General features: G+C 47.6%; 9 protein-coding genes across 9 annotated transcripts; 7 read left to right on the forward strand and 2 right to left on the reverse strand.

Moving 5' to 3' along the window:
* Window positions 1–198: 198 nt before the first annotated feature.
* Window positions 199–1,493, forward strand: F5147DRAFT_838237 (uncharacterized protein; the record flags this gene model as incomplete). Its single annotated transcript, XM_041444142.1, has 4 exons — window positions 199–261; window positions 739–773; window positions 821–1,130; window positions 1,181–1,493. 4 exons carry the CDS (start codon window positions 199–201, stop codon window positions 1,232–1,234), a joined length of 462 nt encoding a protein of 153 aa, XP_041290995.1. The 3' UTR covers window positions 1,235–1,493.
* A 122-nt stretch (window positions 1,494–1,615) lies between these two features.
* Window positions 1,616–3,634, forward strand: F5147DRAFT_703599 (pyridoxal phosphate-dependent transferase). Its single transcript, XM_041437856.1, has 9 exons — window positions 1,616–1,844; window positions 1,912–2,157; window positions 2,223–2,242; window positions 2,290–2,577; window positions 2,633–2,843; window positions 2,907–2,951; window positions 2,998–3,140; window positions 3,199–3,357; window positions 3,416–3,634. The coding sequence occupies exons 1-9, from the start codon at window positions 1,709–1,711 to the stop codon at window positions 3,488–3,490; spliced, it is 1,323 nt and encodes a 440-aa protein (XP_041290996.1). The 5' UTR covers window positions 1,616–1,708; the 3' UTR covers window positions 3,491–3,634.
* Window positions 3,635–3,948: 314 nt separating this feature from the next.
* Window positions 3,949–6,654, forward strand: F5147DRAFT_579805 (P-loop containing nucleoside triphosphate hydrolase protein; the record flags this gene model as incomplete). The annotated part of the gene is made up of 12 exons (XM_041431504.1): window positions 3,949–4,361; window positions 4,410–4,769; window positions 4,821–4,912; window positions 4,967–5,017; window positions 5,075–5,179; window positions 5,211–5,381; window positions 5,430–5,530; window positions 5,586–5,687; window positions 5,748–6,100; window positions 6,154–6,232; window positions 6,280–6,346; window positions 6,404–6,654. The coding sequence occupies 12 exons, from the start codon at window positions 3,949–3,951 to the stop codon at window positions 6,652–6,654; spliced, it is 2,145 nt and encodes a 714-aa protein (XP_041290997.1).
* Window positions 6,655–8,775: 2,121 nt separating this feature from the next.
* Window positions 8,776–9,680, forward strand: F5147DRAFT_579737 (uncharacterized protein; the record flags this gene model as incomplete). Its single annotated transcript, XM_041431499.1, has 4 exons — window positions 8,776–9,092; window positions 9,157–9,190; window positions 9,250–9,435; window positions 9,519–9,680. The coding sequence occupies 4 exons, from the start codon at window positions 8,776–8,778 to the stop codon at window positions 9,678–9,680; spliced, it is 699 nt and encodes a 232-aa protein (XP_041290998.1).
* A 376-nt stretch (window positions 9,681–10,056) lies between these two features.
* Window positions 10,057–11,171, reverse strand: F5147DRAFT_262737 (Pre-mRNA-splicing factor of RES complex-domain-containing protein). Its single transcript, XM_041428917.1, has 3 exons — window positions 10,380–11,171; window positions 10,226–10,325; window positions 10,057–10,173 (listed from the first exon to the last, which is right to left on the reverse strand). Exons 1-3 carry the CDS (start codon window positions 11,100–11,102, stop codon window positions 10,076–10,078), a joined length of 921 nt encoding a protein of 306 aa, XP_041290999.1. The 5' UTR covers window positions 11,103–11,171; the 3' UTR covers window positions 10,057–10,075.
* A 3,751-nt stretch (window positions 11,172–14,922) lies between these two features.
* Window positions 14,923–15,375, forward strand: F5147DRAFT_703620 (uncharacterized protein; the record flags this gene model as incomplete). The annotated part of the gene is made up of 2 exons (XM_041437857.1): window positions 14,923–15,198; window positions 15,281–15,375. A coding segment is annotated over one exon (276 nt), but the record flags the coding sequence as incomplete, so codon positions are not given.
* A 68-nt stretch (window positions 15,376–15,443) lies between these two features.
* F5147DRAFT_775526 (uncharacterized protein) lies at window positions 15,444–16,203 on the forward strand (the record flags this gene model as incomplete). The annotated part of the gene is made up of 2 exons (XM_041441739.1): window positions 15,444–15,941; window positions 15,994–16,203. The coding sequence occupies 2 exons, from the start codon at window positions 15,444–15,446 to the stop codon at window positions 16,201–16,203; spliced, it is 708 nt and encodes a 235-aa protein (XP_041291001.1).
* Window positions 16,204–16,273: 70 nt separating this feature from the next.
* On the reverse strand, window positions 16,274–17,660 carry F5147DRAFT_262830 (uncharacterized protein). The gene is made up of 4 exons (XM_041428920.1): window positions 17,330–17,660; window positions 17,243–17,274; window positions 16,733–17,181; window positions 16,274–16,679 (listed from the first exon to the last, which is right to left on the reverse strand). The coding sequence occupies exons 1-4, from the start codon at window positions 17,351–17,353 to the stop codon at window positions 16,342–16,344; spliced, it is 843 nt and encodes a 280-aa protein (XP_041291002.1). The 5' UTR covers window positions 17,354–17,660; the 3' UTR covers window positions 16,274–16,341.
* A 573-nt stretch (window positions 17,661–18,233) lies between these two features.
* On the forward strand, window positions 18,234–18,805 carry F5147DRAFT_654362 (uncharacterized protein; the record flags this gene model as incomplete). Its single annotated transcript, XM_041433863.1, has 3 exons — window positions 18,234–18,374; window positions 18,441–18,620; window positions 18,677–18,805. 3 exons carry the CDS (start codon window positions 18,234–18,236, stop codon window positions 18,803–18,805), a joined length of 450 nt encoding a protein of 149 aa, XP_041291003.1.
* Between the last annotated feature and the right edge of the window lie 114 nt (window positions 18,806–18,919).

Here is an 18,919-nt window from a genome sequence, read left to right on the forward strand (position 1 = left end):
CCGAGACTATGCTAGTTAGACAACAATAATGAGAATTGTCAGAAGTGCGTGGCTCACCTATCCGGTGCGAAAGTCCACCTAGCACGAGCTCGATCCCAAACGAGCTGTTTTCCTGGAGTCACAAAGATTGATGACGAGACAAAAGGAATGTGAGGGAAACAAAAACACCCAAGGATAGGATGAACTGAGAGAGACCACATGCCTCATCAACACGGATACAAAGTTGGCCCTGTGTCTCGTCAGGCGCAAGCAAGGAAGAAGGTATGAGAGCCAACGATCAGTAAACGTCAGCGCGAGGCAACATGACTAGAGAGAACACATGGAGCTACATGCACAAAATGTTTCAGCAGATGCATGAGGATGGTAGAGCGCGTGAACCACAACCTAATGCTCGAGGCCGCATTGGTCTATTTGGATTTGTTGAACTTTCGTACATTTTGCGTGCTGCTACGATGTTTTACACAGAATCGGGGGTCCGAAAACGACGAGTGTTGTAAGAGGTCGACAAAGCCGATTCCCACGAATTAAAAATTCTCCGGAGCAAGGTCATAAGTTCGCACAGCGAACCCCTAGTGCGATAAATTGTCAAATGTAATTCTGATTGCAGGTAATTTGATTAGATCTGCCCCATATCGGATGAGAATTTGTTGATATTTGGCATTGGTTGAGCCTTCCGATTAGTCTGACTTCATCTACGTCCTTGGGAGAGGTTAACGTCTTGTCTATGCTACAAACCAGGCTGGTCTCGAGCCTACTGTCTACCCGCAGGACCAGTTTGTTTGATTCTAATTCTGACACTAGAAGTCTGAACCAATTGCAGGCTTGCTCGAGGAGATTCCACCGCTAGCAACACCAACGCCGCCACCAGTGATCCAACATCGAGCATGGAAACATCAGCACCTTTATCTACGGGAGTTATCTTCCAGCCTGGCAAGAAGAAAAGAACGCCGACGAATCCCAATAACATTTTCAAGCCCAGTTCGGACTCGACGACTGCTCGCAATCTCTGTGGTATTGAGTGGCAAGCCGAGCACAAGACAGGTACTATTGCCGAGTTCGCCGCGCACTGGAACAGCCTTACGACGAAACAGAAGGAGTTTTATGCCTCCCGCTCTAAGCTTGTCGATGCTGCAAGTTGTTTGCCGTCGTGTTGAGCGTCGTGCTTATCTCAATTGTGCAGGCCAAGGCAAACGTGATTGAATTCATAGCTAACTTGGAAGGCCTCAGCGCATGACTCACCTGCGTCAATTCGCCTCATTACTACTTGCCCGTCTCTTCTCGGATGTTTATCGTTGCTTTCGTTTTATCGCTCTTCCAACTTGGTCTCAACTGCTTAGTTATCATGACACGCTTTTTTCCATACAACTGCTGCACTGTTCTGCTTGTTACTCGATTGTATGTTGTACGCTAATTGTGCATCATTTGTGCAAGCTCCTGCATTGTCCCATTCACTTTTTTTATTATTGCCGCACTGTATGCTATGCAATTTAATCACGTTCTTAGCATGAGCTCCCGGCCGCGATCCCCGACACAGCTGACTGGCAACGTCGGGGTTTCGGCGACTCACATTTGGTGATCCTTATCCGCTCGTTTCTAGGTCTGGCGCTCTCACGCTGAGTCACCTGAAGTCACCTTCAGCACCAGGCTTGACTACGGCACTGTAGACTCCCTACTTGCTAAGCGCTAATCACTGGCGCCTACAGACGCAATGACTAACACATTGTCCTCCGAGTTAGCCCCTAGCACTGACCCTGTAGAGCTAGCCAATCAGGCTCCGCCTTCATTTGGGCACGCAATGCACAAACTCTTTGAGTTTGACCCATCTTATGTCAACCTCAACCATGGTGAGTTCTACCGGAATCATATTTCAAACTTTATACCGTACCTTGATTCGTGGCTGACGCATCGAAGGTTCATATGGTTCATTACCCATACCCGTTAGAGTTGCATGCGATAAACTTTCCGCTCGCGTCGAAGCCAACCCAGACAGATTCTTGCGCATAGAGTGCATTCACCATTGGAATGAGGCTCGGACTCGAGTGGCCAAGTTGATAGGCGCAGAGACCGATGAGTGTGTCTTGGTGAATAATACGTCACACGGCGTAAATACGGTTCTCCGCAATTTCGACTGGAATGAAGGGGATATCATCATTGGGAGTAGGTCAAGAATCACTGTATTGAAGTTCTCCCACTCATGTTACCCTTTTCCCTAAAAAAAACAGCTACCACGACTTATGGTGCTGTGTCCCAAGCGATTAGGTATATTGGAGATACCACACCACACCACAGGTGTCCACATTCGATCTTAGCTTCCCTATCTCACACGCGGAGATACTGGAGAATTGGCGAGAACATCTCCGCCAAGTGACCTCGGAAGGGGGCGATCTCAAACAGACTCGCAAGGTTGTTGCTGTAATGGATGCCATCGTATCCAATCCTGGCGCGCGTCTTCCTTGGAAAGAAATGGTGGCCATTTGCAAAGATGCAGGTGTTTGGTCGGTAGTCGATGCTGCGCATGCCATTGGCCAGGAAGTAGATATTAACTTGTCGGAGGCGAAGCCTGACTTTTGGGTATCAGTTAGTCTGTTTCTTTACCTCATGATATACATTCTTGGCTAATTGAGCCAAACAGAATTGTCACAAATGGCTCTTTGCAAAGAGAGGTTGTGCAGTCCTTTATGTTCCCAGACGGTATATTTCAACCTTGCTCAACTATCGACGTCTAATGAGACGTACTAGGAATCATCATGTTATCAAATCTCCTTTTCCCACTCCACACACTTATCACTCACCTGAAGATGAACACTACAATGGCCCACAAGATTTTGTGAAGCTTTTTCAATGTCAGTTCTCTCGAGTAAACTAAACTATATAACTTCGAACGTTCATGTCTCGTTGATTTTTAGGGACAGGAACCATAGATTATATTCCATTTCTAAGTATCAATGCAGGTAAGTGCAAAGTCGTCATTGGCATCATTGTTCTGACTGCGATTAGCCTTGGATTTTAGACAATGGCTTGGCGGCGAGCACAAGATAAACGAATACACTCACAATCTTGCAATCGCCGGCGGAAAACATCTAGCAAGTCTTCTAGGAACCAGCGTAATGGACCCTGAGGGTGACCTAACTTTGAACATGGTGCGTAAATGCATTGTTCTACTTCTTTTTCCCGCGTTTCATGTTCCCTGCGAGTCAGGTCAACGTGGAACTGCCCATTCCTGGCGACATTAAATATTCAGATGAAGTCAATTCTCTGCTACTGAATACATTATTGCTTGAGTGGAACACGTACGCCGCTCATTACTACCACAATGGGAAATGGTGGACAAGGTGTAGCGCGCAGGTGTGGAACGAGGTGAGAACCTGTTCATAAAGATAGTGTGATCTTCTTGGTTCTTATCGATCAAAATCAGATTTCGGATTTCGAAGTTCTCGCCAATGCTTTCAAGGATGCGTGTCAGAAAGTAGTGAAGTTTGCGAAGCAATAAGTAGTTGGTTCATCGCGTAGTAGGAAAGTATTTCCCAAGACAGAGATCGAACAAATATGATAGATTCACTGGGAAGTATGCCAAGAGCCCGTGTATTAAGTATACTCGCTGACTAATTCATGGGACATCCCGAATATAATATGCAGCCACAATGAATTCCAGAAGACTTTCGACGACTCTAATAATTTGAGTGTGGTAAGGCCTGGTATTGTTTTTCTGTCATGTTTGTACGTATCACGTATAAATTGAATATGGCATGGTGGAAGAGGTCGACGAGAGGTCGATTACGGGTCCAACATTGTGGTTCGTCCAAACACGTGACCGCCACAAACGCGTCTCATATTCGCGACTTTGTCCACTCCGCACGCGTTACACACTCCTATAATGCACATGCTCACTCATGCTCAACTGCTCACACGCTAAAGAAGCATTCTACATTCTTCAGTAAAGAACCAAAGATGGCGGAAGACCTTTTGAAATCTCTTAACTCTGCTCAGACTAGATGTGTGTTTCAAGTTGCTTCTTGTAGCATTATTCGCGCATTAATTTATCGAACAGGTGTGACTCATCGCCCAGACTTCCCGCTCCAAATTTTGGCAGGTCCGGGAAGTGGCAAGACAAAAGTTCTGACATCACGAATTGCCTACATGATATTGCACCATGGGATGGACCCATCGTCTATATGCGCTGTTACGTTCACCAACAAGGCAGCCAACGAAATGCGGGCGCGTCTCGTAAAGCTTATTGGTAAAGATAGCGTTAATAAAGTGAAATTGGGAACGTTCCATGCGATCTGCGCCCTCTTTCTGCGGAAATATGGGACATCAGTGGGTCTCGATGGGAACTTCACTATATGTGATTCCGATGAGAGGTACGTTGCAAAAATGATGCAGTCATATTGTACTGAACTCTATTGTAGCAAGCGAATTGTGACGAAATTGTTGAAGCCTTACGACGATTTCCTCTCGTCCAAAGACATTCAAGTGAATGCTGCTACTCTCTGTTCATTGATTTCTCGAGCCAAATCCAAGGGGGAAACTCCAGAAGATGTTATGCCACGCAAAGAAAGTCGATATGTTTCAAGCAAAGCTGCGGCTTCTTCAAAGTCAACGAACGAAGAATTTCAGCGTGTCTTTGCAGAGATATACCGTGATTATGAGAAGACTTTGCGCAAAAGTAATAGTTTAGACTTCGATGACCTCCTTCTCTTTGGAGTTAGGCTTTTCTCTCAACACCCGAGATATGCTGCATGGTGTCAGCACATACTTGTCGACGAATTGTGAGTTTTCGTTTCTTATTGATGATCAAGGCTCACCCAAAGTTACACCAGCCAAGACACAAATGCAGTTCAATACAAGCTCATGTGTTGTATCGCTGATGCTAGTCGTTGTGCGACGGTTGTTGGGGATCCCGATCAGTCAAGTACGCTCTGGTTATCAACACTGCCTGACCTTGATCTAATTCACATCTACATAGTATACGGTTGGCGATCTGCAGATATTACAAATCTTGGCAAGATGCAAAATGGTGAGATAGAGGCAACGCATATAGCCGTGCATTGGATGAATTTGACTGGACTTTCAGACTTCCCGAACGTAGCACAGATCATGCTTGAGCAAAATTACCGTTCAGCCGGATCTATCCTTGCAATGAGCCTCGCCATTATCTCGCAAGGTGAGTTGTACAGACGTATCAAATATGTTTACCGACACTTTCAAAGATACATCACGGATTGCAAAGACCCTGCATACAGATCATCCACTTGGGCCTCTTCCGATGCTCCGTTCGTTCCCTACAGAACATGACGAAGCCGCTTTCATTGCATGGGAGATAAACCGCATGATAGCGCAGTCAGGAGGGATGTTAGGTTTTGGAGACTTTGCGGTGCTCCGTACGTCTCTCCTTCACAACGTTCAAACTATTTACAAATCATTTGCAGTACGTTTCAATGCCATATCCAGAACAATTGAGAACGCGCTTCGAATGGAAGGTATCCCCAATCGAATGCTCGGTGGACACCAGTTCTTCGAACGGGCAGAAGTAAGTGATCAGCTACGCGTTCTTTTAGGCCACGACACGATAACCTTTTGCTCAGATTAAAGATACCTTGGCATACCTCCAGCTCGTGGACAATCCACACTTTGAGCCAGCATTTTCTCGCGCTATCAACATTCCTCCACGGGGAATTGGAGACAAGGTAACGACCGATTATAATCATTTGCTGTCTCTTCGGCTTATCCACTGCACTTTTCGGTAGTCCCTTGGGGAAATTCTTTCACGAGCACAGAAACTCGGAATCTCACCGCTGACTCTTGTTGAACGCATCAACGACTCTATAATTCCGGATCTGAAACCATCTGTAAAGCGCAAGGTCCAATCCTTCGTGAATGTTATACGGTCGCTGAGGTCGTCTGCCACTGATGGAATGGAACCAGCCCAGTTGATCGGCAAGTTAGTCGAACTCATCGGGTACCAAGAATATCTGAAGAAGTCGCAACCTGATTGGGACACACGATGGGAGAACATTCAAGAACTGATCAATTTCGCGAGCGATGCCACTACTGACGCTCCAAACGCTCCTGTCGTTGATGGAGATGAGCCATCGTTGCAGTAATTTATCTCAATTCATTTCCTTTTGGACATAACTTTAACCAACTGCACAGAGATACTCCGCTAAGGCAGTTCTTGCAAGCATCAATGCTGTCATCTGCAGGTGATCAGTCGAATGAAAACGATGATGAGGTTTGTCTTTCGAAGTCAAAATTCCGATTACTCATCATTTGCAACAGAAGGTGTCTATTGCAACTTGCCACGCTGCGAAGGGTCTTGAATGGCCAGTTGTCTTTGTCCCAGCAGGTTTGTACCACCCTTTCTGCTGTTCCGTCCTGTGCATATATATAGTCATATTATTAGTGGAACATGGAACATTCCCTTTTTACCGGTCAGACGACATTCACGAAGAAAGGCAAGCATATCATTTGATACATCCATCTGCTCTGACCAGATCAATCAGGCGCCTTCTATATGTTGCATGTACCCGAGCGCAGACATCACTTTACCTAACGCACACATCAAAGCGCAAGGTCGCTGGCGTTTTCAAATCCAGAGACTTGTCTGAATTCATCTCTAAAATCCGTTACAACTATCCGGTAAGATATTTCTGAAACAAGTAAACGACACTGCCTAGAACTGGTTTCTTTTCTCTCCAGCCATTATTCTCCGACATGCCTCACACGCACTCCACTCAAGACCTCCGTCTTATAGCAAATATTTTGGATAGAGGGTCACGTATCCCTAATGAACTGGAAGTGAAGCGACGAATGTCAACATTGTGTGTCATCGCTTGTTTGACAAGTCTTGAAGATTGCAACTGATTCCTTCTTTAGTAATTCGACCGCAAGACAGATTCACCTGAGCCATACGAACGTTGATGGGAATCCAGAGAACCAACTCGCTCCTCCGCCTCCTATTACCAGAGACATCCCTCCTAGTTACGTGCCTGCGTTTCAGAGTCAGTCCCCCGCATGGCTATTTGATTAGGGCTCACGTCATGATCCCGTAGGTGTACGAGCTGGCTTGCGCGGGGACGAAGCTTCAACTGCTGTCAAGGTTCCCCATCTAGTGCCCTATGTGGAGCAACTCAAGTTAATACCAGCAAACCCGACGAAGGGTCTTCAGTCAGTTCGATTCTGTCATCAAGCCAAAGTGGAATCTTCTGCCCAACTGGCTGTACACCCTCGATCAGATCGTCCACGGTTATGCGCAACGGAAGCCACCGAAGCAGCTATAGCTGAAACCAAGCGATCGGATCGAGCTACAACCGGGCCGCAATTAAAACCAAAACTGACGCCTGTAGATCTGACATGTGGTTCTGTCAACTACTCAGCTTCATTCGTTGCATCCCATTCCCCGGCCAAGGTAGAATCTTCGGCCCAACTGGCTGTACATTCTCAATCAGATTGTCTGCAGTCGCCAGTACCAACAGAAGCCGGACCAATTGTGACTGGAATCAAGCGGAAAAGATTGGGAATGGGTCGATGTGGGGCCGGGTATTCTAATAAGAAATTCAAAGTCCCTGCGCCACCGTGATATCCGCGGGGTGATAGTCTGTTTTACTTGTACGCTGATCGATTATCAGTTTTTGCTCCTGTGGCGTCATCACGCTACAAGACCAGAACATTCACTGCCAGACATGCAAACATTAAATCCGCGTAGCATCTTTGGAAGAGACTCATGCTTGTAGCAGCTTGTTGAGGTTTCAATGTATACGTCACGAGCGGGCCTTGTTTGAAGACAACTGATTGCTGCATATATCTGGATAACATCGTATATGTAGTCTTCAAGACCATCCGGATAACGCGAGTGTTAACGTTGGGGCCCCATTCTGACGATTCACCGCATTTTCACTATTTTTCCGTGTTCATCCGATTCATCTCTCTCAAGAAGACTCACTGGTATCAACTTTGAGTCATCACATGCACAGCGCTCGAAAAGCGTGGCCGGTGAGGGGGAGGTCCCATCGATGAGGTTGGAACCTACTACAGCTCACTCGCTTCGTATGGTCAAGGTTTGGTTTAAAGAGCTTGGCAGTCGGCTATGGCAGATGTGACCAGAAAACTGCCAGTCAGATTAGTAGATACTACTAGTACTGGCGGCAGTCAGAAAGGTCACCTGCCCCGTTCCTGCGAACGTGTAGCATGAGGCAACCTCATTTTCTCCACAAATGAATCGGGGTTTACAGCATGGAAGCGTCAAGCGAACAAGATGAGTGCTGTAAATGGACCCTTGTATTACAGCAGGGCTGTCACGGCATTAGCCAGGTACTTGTAAAAAACTACTACCTGCCAACATCACCGCTCAGCTACACTGGCATCTGGCATCTGCCAAGTTTCACCCTGCCAACATGAGGTGAAAAATCTTGTTATGGATCCTGCCAGCCGTTTTGTTTCCTCCAATTCCATCGGCCGCGATCAGGTCAAGCTCCGCTGCTTTTAGCAACCTCGTGTCAATCAGCCAGCTATCCGCACGTCTTCCTGATAATAACAACCTCGAAACGCACATCAAATCACATCCCCCCTCTTCACTTCAATTAATCCCAGGTCCAGTACATATTTACTCTCTAGCCGCTACACAGCATCCCCAGATCGCTTTTTTCTTACGTCGTCTGCCACCAAGTAGCGATGACCAAGTTTGACGCCCGAGATCAGTCCACTGCGATGGACTCATTCTGCAGCTATGACGGCGTCGACTGGGTCTATCAACAGAACCAGCCCCGTCCGAATCCGATGCGTGCTAGACACTCATCGTCCTCCACGATTCTTGATCGCCACGCAGCTGCCGCAAAAGCTCCGCCCATCCCCAGACGCTCATCCGAGGACTCGGGCGGTGCGGCTACTAAAGACATCAATTCTCTCAACGAGCTGTGGAACACCCTCAGGCAACAGAAGCAGCGTCAAATGGCCAAGGAACCTCCAAAAGTCAGCTCCTTAAAGGCGCCGACGCCTAGTATACATTCCCCTGCCCCATCACGTACGCCAGATCCTGTGGGGGTGAGAAAAGTGATGTCGCCTCAACCTCAACCTCTCAAGAGGCGAAAGTCAAAGTGTGTTTTTTTTTTTGGCGCATCGCTTGGATTTCTTACGGATTATCTTATTCATCATCGATAGTGTCTCGTTTCGAGAGTCCCGTGATGGTCGTACTGTACGTGTGATTACTTGTATATGAATGTACTATGTACGCCTTACCTCCACTGATCACAGGTCACGGCCACGTTTAATCTACCCGGCATCAAAAAACACAATGCCCATGTTAGCTATCGCGGCAGTCATCTGACTGTAACATGGGAAACAGTCAAGATCACTGAGATCGATGAAGGAGGGACGTTAGTGAGGGAACGAGAAAAAAAGGAGTTTTCTAGAACTATTCCTCTTCCAGAGGGAACCAAGGTGAGCCCCTAACGTTCGCATACCGTTGCTCCTAGAGGAGCCTCATCGGTGAAGGCTGTGATCGGCTAATATCATAACGGCAGTTTGAAGAAGTTGGCGCACGTATGGACGATCGTTATTTGATCCTGACGTACCCAAACATGCGGTCAGTACGAGTGGAGCCTCGACAAATGGGTCATCGGCAGGTTGAGCCTCGTCGCATAGAACCCACGGAGATCGAAGCTTCAGATGTATATGAATATTAGTTAGACGCACATATTCATGCCTACGGAGTTTTACTTTATGGTCCTTGTGCTTTGTTGTCGATACACTGTATATATACCGCATCCACGTTTGCCACGTTGTACATGGAATCAATCACCTGCTTGTTTGACTGGAGGTAGTAACACGTGGCAACGGGGCAAGCCAACAGCTGTCAAGCACGTCAAGGTGCCCTCCGACTCACAGACCACGCTGACGGATTATCTGCCAATAGCTTACCAGCAGGCAGTTCACGTGGTTTCAAATGGCAGGTCTCGTGGTGTCTCGACCAAGGAGAATAATCGGTAACCTTATCTAAAACGCCACAAATGTCAAAAACAGTGCCTTGAACTAGAAGTCGAGCATACAAGGATAGCTGCAGCCACCAAAATGGACGGCATTACATGTCATCCACGCTCCATTCATAACTTGCTGCTGTGTTCCGCTTTCTCTCATTATGTCGCTGGAAATACTTATTCTCGAAGCCATTGCCGCGATCTGTCAGCAATGTGAGGAATTGCTAGAAAAATGGAGGATTATGACAACATACCTACGCCATCCCATCTATAGCCTGGCTTTATGCCAAAACGGTTTGGTGGAGGCAGTGGTCCGGCATATTCGGGTTTGCGGGGACCCTTGGATCTACTTTTCTGATGGACCACACGCTATCAGCAATGAAAAGTCATGGGCGTAAAAGGACTTACTGTGAGGAAAGCGGCGGCTGGATCATTCCAACGTTCTTTAGCCTTCAGTTCTTCATTTAGATCCCTATCGTCTGCATGCCTAGCGAACGGAAGTGATTTGTTCTTCTCAAGTTGACGTTTTCTCTCATCATTTTCTTGTCTTTGGACCAAGCCTTTGCCCCATTCCATTTTCTTTGCTTCCTTTTCCTCCCGTTCTCGTTTCTTCCTAGCAGCCTCCGCACGGGCGGCCTTCGTATCAATCTTCCGGCCAGACGCATCACGATAGACAGTCTCTTGTGCAGCCTCCTCCTCTTCTTTAGTCAATTCCTCTTGTTTCTGCTGAGACTGCGGAAGGGCTTTCCGGAGTTGTGCTGTGGTCAACAGTCCACCAGTAAACGGTTTTTCGGACTCCTCCTCGACGAAGACGGTAGGCTGTTCATCCGCAGGTATCGGCGGACTTTCCTCCTTCTCACCAGCGCGAATAGTCGCCCAGCCAGAACCTTCTTCAACACGGCGCTTCTTGAAGCTACGGTCCTTGGCGACAGCGGCCTCTGCAAAATCTTCTTCTTCATCGTTGCGCTTGGAACTTTCGCCTACCCACCCGGGGTCATCGTCTACTAACATTGAAGGTGCTGCGGTTGTGGTGTCGGCTTTGCGTTTCTTCTTTTTCTTTTCGGTTGTTCGAGATAGAATAGCATCTGCTTTAGGCCCTGACATGTATTTTTCCGCGAGGTATGCTTGCATGGTAGCTATAGGCTGTGTTCTGAATGAATGGAGGAAGTTCAAACACTACCGGATAATACGTGAGCTGAGTACATAAACAACAGCACACAAATCAAGAACGAAGCTCTAATTCAAATTGGCCTGACTTTTGCTATCACATATCCTTCACGCGTTTATTTGAGCTATTCTTGAAACACACGTCATATGGAACATCGGATGATCATGCATATGAGTGAAAGCGCAACATATATATGTCATCCTGGCAGCACAGCTCATTCGCACCATCAACAACACCAGCTCGTATAAAGCTCCCGGACCCGACGGCATATGTAACATAGTATTTAAACGCGCGCAACACCTCCTCGTCCCCTACCTCCTACGCCTATTCAACGCAGTCTTCACCCTCCAAACATACTACGACCCATGGCGAGAGTTCACGACCGTAGTCCTATGCAAACCAGGAAAGACTGACTACACCATCCCGAAAGCGTATCGTCCCATTGCCCTAATTAATACCACTTGCAAGCTACTTACCGCCCTAATAGCAGAACAAGTCACACATATCCTAGAGCAACACAACCTCCTCCCAAATACACACTTTGGTGGACGCCCAGGCCGCACCATGACAGATTCCCTACACCTCCTAGAAGCTACTGTCAAGAACACATGGCGTAACAACAAAGTTGCCTCAATACTCTTCCTGGACATCGAAGGCACCTTCCCCAATGCAGTAACTGACCGGCTCGCTCACAACATGAAGAAAAGACAACTCCCCCCGGAAATAGTCGATTTCACAGTCAGAATGCTTACAGGACGACGCACGCAACTACGCTTCAACGACTCAACTTCAAAATGGATAGACGTTCGGAATGGAATCGGTCAAGGAGACCCCTTATCTATGATAGCCTACTTGATATATAATGCTGACCTTGTAGACATAGCTAACCCCCGCAAACAGGAAACAGCCCTAGCCTTCGTTGACGACACGGCCTTCATCGCCATAGGCCCAACGTTTGAAGCCACCCACCGCACCCTGAAAGATATGATGGAACGACACGACGGAGCACTCCAATGGTCTCAAGATCACAACTCAAAATTTGAAGTTAACAAATTCGCCCTAATAGATTTCACCCGCAGCAAAACCCGTCACCGCCCTCCACTAGTTATACAAAACACCACAATCAACCCCACTGAGCATCACCGCTTCCTCGGCCTGCTCGTTGATCAGGAACTAACGTGGAAATATCACACAGGTCACGCAATCGCTAAGGGAGTCGAATATGTCCTCCAACTTCGCCGTCTTGCCAAGCCCACCAATGGAGTATCAGCCAATCTCATGTGTAAGTTATACATTACGGTAGCCATCCCCAAGTACACCTACGGAGCGGATATATGGTTCCATCCAACCTTCAACTTGTATACAGGCTCGCCTCGGAAAGGATCTATGGGAGTGGCCCGAAAACTAGCTAAGGTACAATGTATCGCGACACTGAGCATCACAGGAGCAATGAGATCAACAGCTACTGACACCCTAGATGCACACTCGAACCTCCCCCCCATCCCCCTTCTCCTCCAGAGAATATGTCACCGTTCCGCTCTCCGCCTAGCCACGCTACCAGACCGCCACCCTCTACAACCCCTCCTGAAGCACATAGTCCGACACCAGAACATACGAAGGCACCGCACGTCGCTACACGAACTCCTAGCTACATTCCAAATCCTCCCAAGTGAAATGGAAACGTTAGATCCTATCCTACGCCTAAACGCCAGTCAAAGAAACATCGTCAAAAATCATATCACACCGAAAGCGAAGGAAGCCATCAAAGAACAGCAAGAACTCAAGGATGTGATACAAATTTTTACTGACGGCTCTGGACATAACGGAGGCATAGGAGCGGCAGCGGTTCTACTGCGGGAAGGGCAAGCACCCCGCACACTAAAGTATCACCTAGGATCAAACAAAGTACACACTGTATATGAAGCAGAAGTGGTTGGACTCACACTAGCTGCCAAACTCCTAGCGACAGAACGCAATGTCACCTATCCAGCATCCATCTTCATAGATAATTGTGCAGCCATCCAATCCGGTGAGAGTCATATTGCGAAATTGGGCGGATACTTAGTAGAACATTTCCGCAGACTAACAAGAGAGCTTGCGCTACGCAGAGAGCATCATGAAAGCGACTTCAATCTAACAATCCGTTGGATACCAGGACATAAAGGAGTGATAGGTAATGAACTCGCTGACGCAGCAGCAAAAGAGGCAGCAAAGGGCCCCAACGAATCAAGCGCCAAACACAGACTCCCAAAGTTCCTTCAAGATGGTCCATTGCCGGACAGTATATCCGCCCTGAAACAGTGGCATGAGGACACCCTACAGAAACGCTGGAGCAACATATGGAAAAACTCACCCAGATATGCCAGAACCAACGCGATCGACCCCACCATGCCATCCAAGAACTTTCTCCGCCTCATAGCCCTCAGTCCACGTCGACAGACCAGCATATACACTCAACTCCGCACCCGCCATGTACCCCTCAACTACCATCTACACCATCTCGGAAAGAGCACAACCCCACACTGTCCCATATGCCCCGGTACAAACGAAACCATCCACCACTACCTACTTGATTGCCCCCAATACGTCCGCAAACGTCATATACTCTCTAATGTCCTACGTCGTCGAGCCTCCTCCATCTCCTTTCTCCTAGCGTCAGAAGAAGCAACTAAACCGCTTATGCATTTCATCAACAGTACAGGACACTTCAAAGCGACATTCAGTGAGATCCCGCTCATATAAAAAGCTCACTCTTTCACATATAGCCTATATACTACAGAATAATACGCTTGCGACCCACAACCCAATCAAACCCGACCTACAAAACGCAAAAACTAATTCAAAACTAAATTCAAACTAATCCAAACTAATTTAAAACCACTCCGCACACCAAGGAAACACTGCTTGCAGGACAAACAGCACTGGAGGACTGGAAGTAGCAGGCTAGAATGAGGACAAAGATGAATGAAGGCCCAAGCACGAGACAAGACGAAGAAGCAAAGACATCGCACCAGAAACACAGCGAAAAACGCCAAACGGCACTCCTACTCACCTTACCTAGTTCTCACCTACCCATACTCTACCCCAACAGCCGTTCCCTTGTACGAAGTTGGCAGTCGGCCTTGGCCCGACTACATGCCAATGGAGTACGTGTCAAAGACCCCAGAACACATACAGTACATATACACTTACGATAGCTAGCCGGGAGTAAGCCCCCCGCACTCGAATAGGGCTATGTCCGACATAGGGTCTATGACCCCAAAGGACAATAACAATGATTTAAAAAAAAAAAAAAACATATATATGTAGTAGCATAACAGGTCGACGCCGTCGCGGTAAATACCGCACAAATCACAGCAGTAGCATTTTCATACATAGTGCCTGGTTCCAAAACAAGTTACAACCGGCCGGCACCCAACTACTATAATGTAGGCGACCCCGGGAGATTTTCGAGTGCAGGAGCCTCTCAGCATCCACACTTCAGAAACAGATGAGTCGCATTATTTGAAGCTTGCGTTGGCCTTAGGCTTTATTTCGAACTGGTGTCGTTCTAGTACGCCTGCAACTTGAAGATACTTGAAACGTTGTACGTGTATTTCGTCATATTTTCCTGATTTTCTCGGACGGAAATTTTGCCCCCTGGATTTGTGATGCGGTCGCAATGTTCTGACGACTCATCCGTCGGCATACTAACAGTAATTGACACCATCACTGCCTCCTTGAGTTTGCATAAAAGGGCTAACTGCTACTGAAGCGAGTATCACATCCCCTGCTTTTGCTAGTGCTGCCGCGGTCCGGTCCAGAACCATGGTTCGAACCGGACTTTTGGTCCGGTTCTCTGTGGTTCGGTCCATGGTTCCCTCACCAGCCAGAACCGGACCGGAAAGCGGTTCTGGGTTCTGGACCTTCACTAGTGGTCCGGTTCTGGTTCGACTTTCCCGAACCTTCCCGAACCGTTCCTTGACCTTCGAATTCCCTCGACTTCGACACCAACCACGACGACATCGGTGTCCATGTCGACATCAAAACACCGTCTTCGAGATTTGCATTATTTGTTAATCAGGCTACTGTTAGCCTTTTTGAAGGTAAGTACTAATCAATTTATTCTCAAGACTCTGACATATGTTTACCTATATCACAGATATCTACTTGTTCTAGTCTATATGCTTCCTGGATAGTCATGATCCTCCACCGGTTCTCAACTCTAACAGATCTCCTTGGATATTGTCGCTCTGTGGTGTTAGGCTATGTGCCATGCATAAAACGGGGTGCCGACCAAAAAACTGTGAGTTATTTGCCTGACGATGTCTGAAGACTGCTGTGCTCTGAACGCTGATGGCACCCTCAAGGATGCTTCTGAAATTACCTTTTTTAATGATCCTGACGATAAAGTACCATTGCCCCAGGTCGCATCTTCTGCCCAGCCATCCTCTTCCACTACATCCGCAAAGGACGCCTTCTCCGTTCTGCTCAAGGCTGGATGCACCCCAGCAACAGTTGCAGCTGGATCTAGGCGCTCTGGCCGGCCCTCAAAACCATCGGCTCGTATTCGCGATGCTGACAATGCCTGCGGTCTGTCTTCGTCAACTAACCGAAGGAAACGTGCTTTATCTAGTGCTACAGATCATCCAGCCCCCAAGAAAACTGCCATGCGAATCTTATCCCCTCTTGACTCCGAAGATGAAGACATACCCTCTACACCTGATCTGGGAGAGTCGTCTGCTGACGAGCTGATCCCCCAACCAGAGGACGACAATGAAGTTGATGAATCTAAATCCGAGAACAGGTGCACCGCTTCGACTGTATGTACTCGTTTATTGTCTTCCTTGAGTCTCGACTAACACCTGTATTTAGCTTTCAAAAAGCGAACGCACAGCGGATGTTAGGACTATATTTACCCGTTTACCTGATGATGCGCGATGCTATCATGGAACGTCAAGCTACAGACCATCGCACGCGCGATCCTCATCAAGAGCTCTCTGCATACCTTACTTCACCATTGGAAGCGTGCCTTGGATCAGAATAGCCGGCAAAGCACCTCGGAGAGAAACTCTCGAATCTTGAGATCATGCTATTGATATGCATGAACCATTGTGGTTCCAGAAAACTCACATAGCCATTCACACATTCGCAATTGGTCTTGGCTAGCTTGGCTGTTCTGCTACAATACTTGTAATTCTAGAGTGCGTAATATGTCAGTATCTAGGACATTCTCCGTTCGGCCCGATAGATATGATTCTTTAGCATATATGGGCGCGCGAACCTCTTTCCACAATAGACGCAGACGGCCTTGACCTTCCGCTGGTGCGTCTCGTTTATATGACGGGCGAGACTGTCCTTCCTGAGAGCCTTTGAGCATCCGGGCCAAGTGCATTTTACTTTAACTTGGTCAGCCTTCGCAACTTGAATGGGATGACTTGATTGTTGGTCGCGACTTGCTGAAGACTCGGACTCGGACATCATCTTTCCATCAAAGTACGTGTCGTACTGAGGCGAGAAGTCGGGTACATCGAGTCTATAGCTGCCAGTGAGCAACAGGTCTGGTCGTACACGGTAAGCATTTAGAGGAAAGGATGTGCATCTTGCAACTTGCCTTGGGAAAGTCTACTGATGGGAAGACTCTCCAGCAGAGTACTAGTAAACCCGTACTCTAGGTTCGAGGGTTGTCCTTGGAATGCTTGCGACTCTGCCAAGACGGAGAGGTCTGGCGAGGTCAGCGACGGTGAAATAGCATTCAGCTCATCTAGGGCAAGAGGCATGATGGTCTGAGGGTCAGAGTCATAAATCATTGCCTGGAAGTCAACACTGTTATCCAATGTACTCTCATCCTCCATGGTGATGTTTGATTGGCAAGTGACAAGTTCTGTCATGAGGGCGCGTGATTCCTGCACTTCTTTGTAAACACAGTCTACCCTATCATAGTAGACTCGGTCAAGGTGCTCGAGACGTAATTGTAAGCTTGATCGCATTGAATCTTGGTCAGGGGCAGGCCCTAACCGTGAAGGCGACGTCAATTGGGGGGCTGTTAGTGACGACTTGGGCCTTGAATGTGCAACTGTGATAAGCGCATGTTGTATCTCGAGTCTACATAGAACAATCTTACCTTTGCAATTGAAACAAGCTCATGTTGAAACGCTGAGTTGCTGGGGAAGTCATACGAATGTAAGAGTCTAAGAGAATGCTTGCAAACCTTGCCTTTATATATACCACACATTTAGCGGGAGGACACCAGAGAACGAGTTACATGTGTTTAATGTCTGCCATGTTGGCACCTTGGCGTTTCAGTGGTATTTCTATACATATGATCTTTGGTACCACCGTGACTGGCTAGCGTTTCGTTTAGTTAAAGGAACGTGAATGCGGAAGAACTGCTGAGATCCGAGTCAGACAAATATAACGTGTAGATTGAACGGGATAAGATGAGTATATGTTTACGAGGGTATATTGTTCAACGTTCAAGCGTCATCGCCGCGGAGTTTCAACAATGGGAGCGGATGTCTACTGGCGTGCGCGTCTCAGATACTTCACCATTGGAGGAGACTGATGATGTTGTGGCATGGTGGGGTGTAAGTCAGCCCTCAAATTCATTGTTCCCCGCTTACATTCTTGATTAGTTACATTCGCTGCAGTACCCAACACTAGCTCGTGTTGCGCGTGATTACCTGCCCATTCAAGGCAGTTCTGTTCCCTCTGAACGCGCTTTCTCCAGCGCGGGCATCACATCAACTCTGCGCTGCAACGCACTCGCATCATCCACTTTCTCCGCGCTACAATTGATGAAGGCAGCCTATAAGAATGGACATGTGTCAGCAGCAGTAGAGGCAGAAGGGTATGCAGTTGGTATGCAGTTAGACTAGCTACCCAATGTCATGTAGATGTCTTGTGAATGTTTTTTCCATTGCTTGAAAAATTTTCGGTTCGGTTCGCGTTCGGACCAGACAAGAACCGGACAGGACCATTGAGAACCGTTCTCAATGGTCTGGTTCTGGGTTCGACAATTTTAAAGAACCGAACCATGGTTCGGTTCTTGGTTCTCGTCAAGGACCCTCTGAACCGGACCGAACCGGACCACGGCAGCACTAGCTTTTGCAAGAATGCAGCTTTCCTTCCCAACCGTAATCGCCACCCTTGCTGCTGTCTTTGCTGTAGCCACTCCAGCAGCTGCCCAGGCTTGTGCCGAGGTTGAAAGGTTTGGCGTTGTTACAATCAGTCCTACCACGCTCTCTCCCGGTGATGTGAGTCGCCTTCGTTATTTACCTTGGCTCCTCCCGAGTCTGATCATTTTTTTTTTATCATTCAAGACCTTTACTGTGACAGCAAATTTTAGCTGCGCTGCCCAACTTGGTGTGAATCCCGAATACATCGACTACTACATCAAAGTCCCTGTGAATAACAACGGCTTCGAACCTCCTATCCTACTTGCTCGTCGTACCCTCAATCCGAGCTCGGCAACTCCTCTCCTCGATTCATTCACAACTCAGGTTAGTTTTGGCGGTTGTGTCTTCCACGCGTGGTAGTTGATTTTTTTTGGCTCTAGCTTCCTTATGCAAACTACTTCAATGCCTCTTACGTGGTGATACTGGACACTACTTATCCGGTGAACGGAACAAATGGCTCTCCATACTCTGTTGTTGGAAGCGTTGAGATTCCCATCAGCATCCTCTAAATGACAAGGGGGTGGTGCAAATAAGAGCAGCGCAGATCGTTTTTAGCACGCGTGCTTCGTAGACCGCAATCTTCACATAACTTCTGATAACTACTGGTACACTTCACATTATGA

Source organism: Suillus discolor, assembly GCF_016758755.1.
Source record: "Suillus discolor strain FC423 chromosome Unknown F5147scaffold_40, whole genome shotgun sequence".
In the NCBI taxonomy this organism is placed as follows: Eukaryota; Fungi; Basidiomycota; class Agaricomycetes; order Boletales; family Suillaceae; genus Suillus; species Suillus discolor.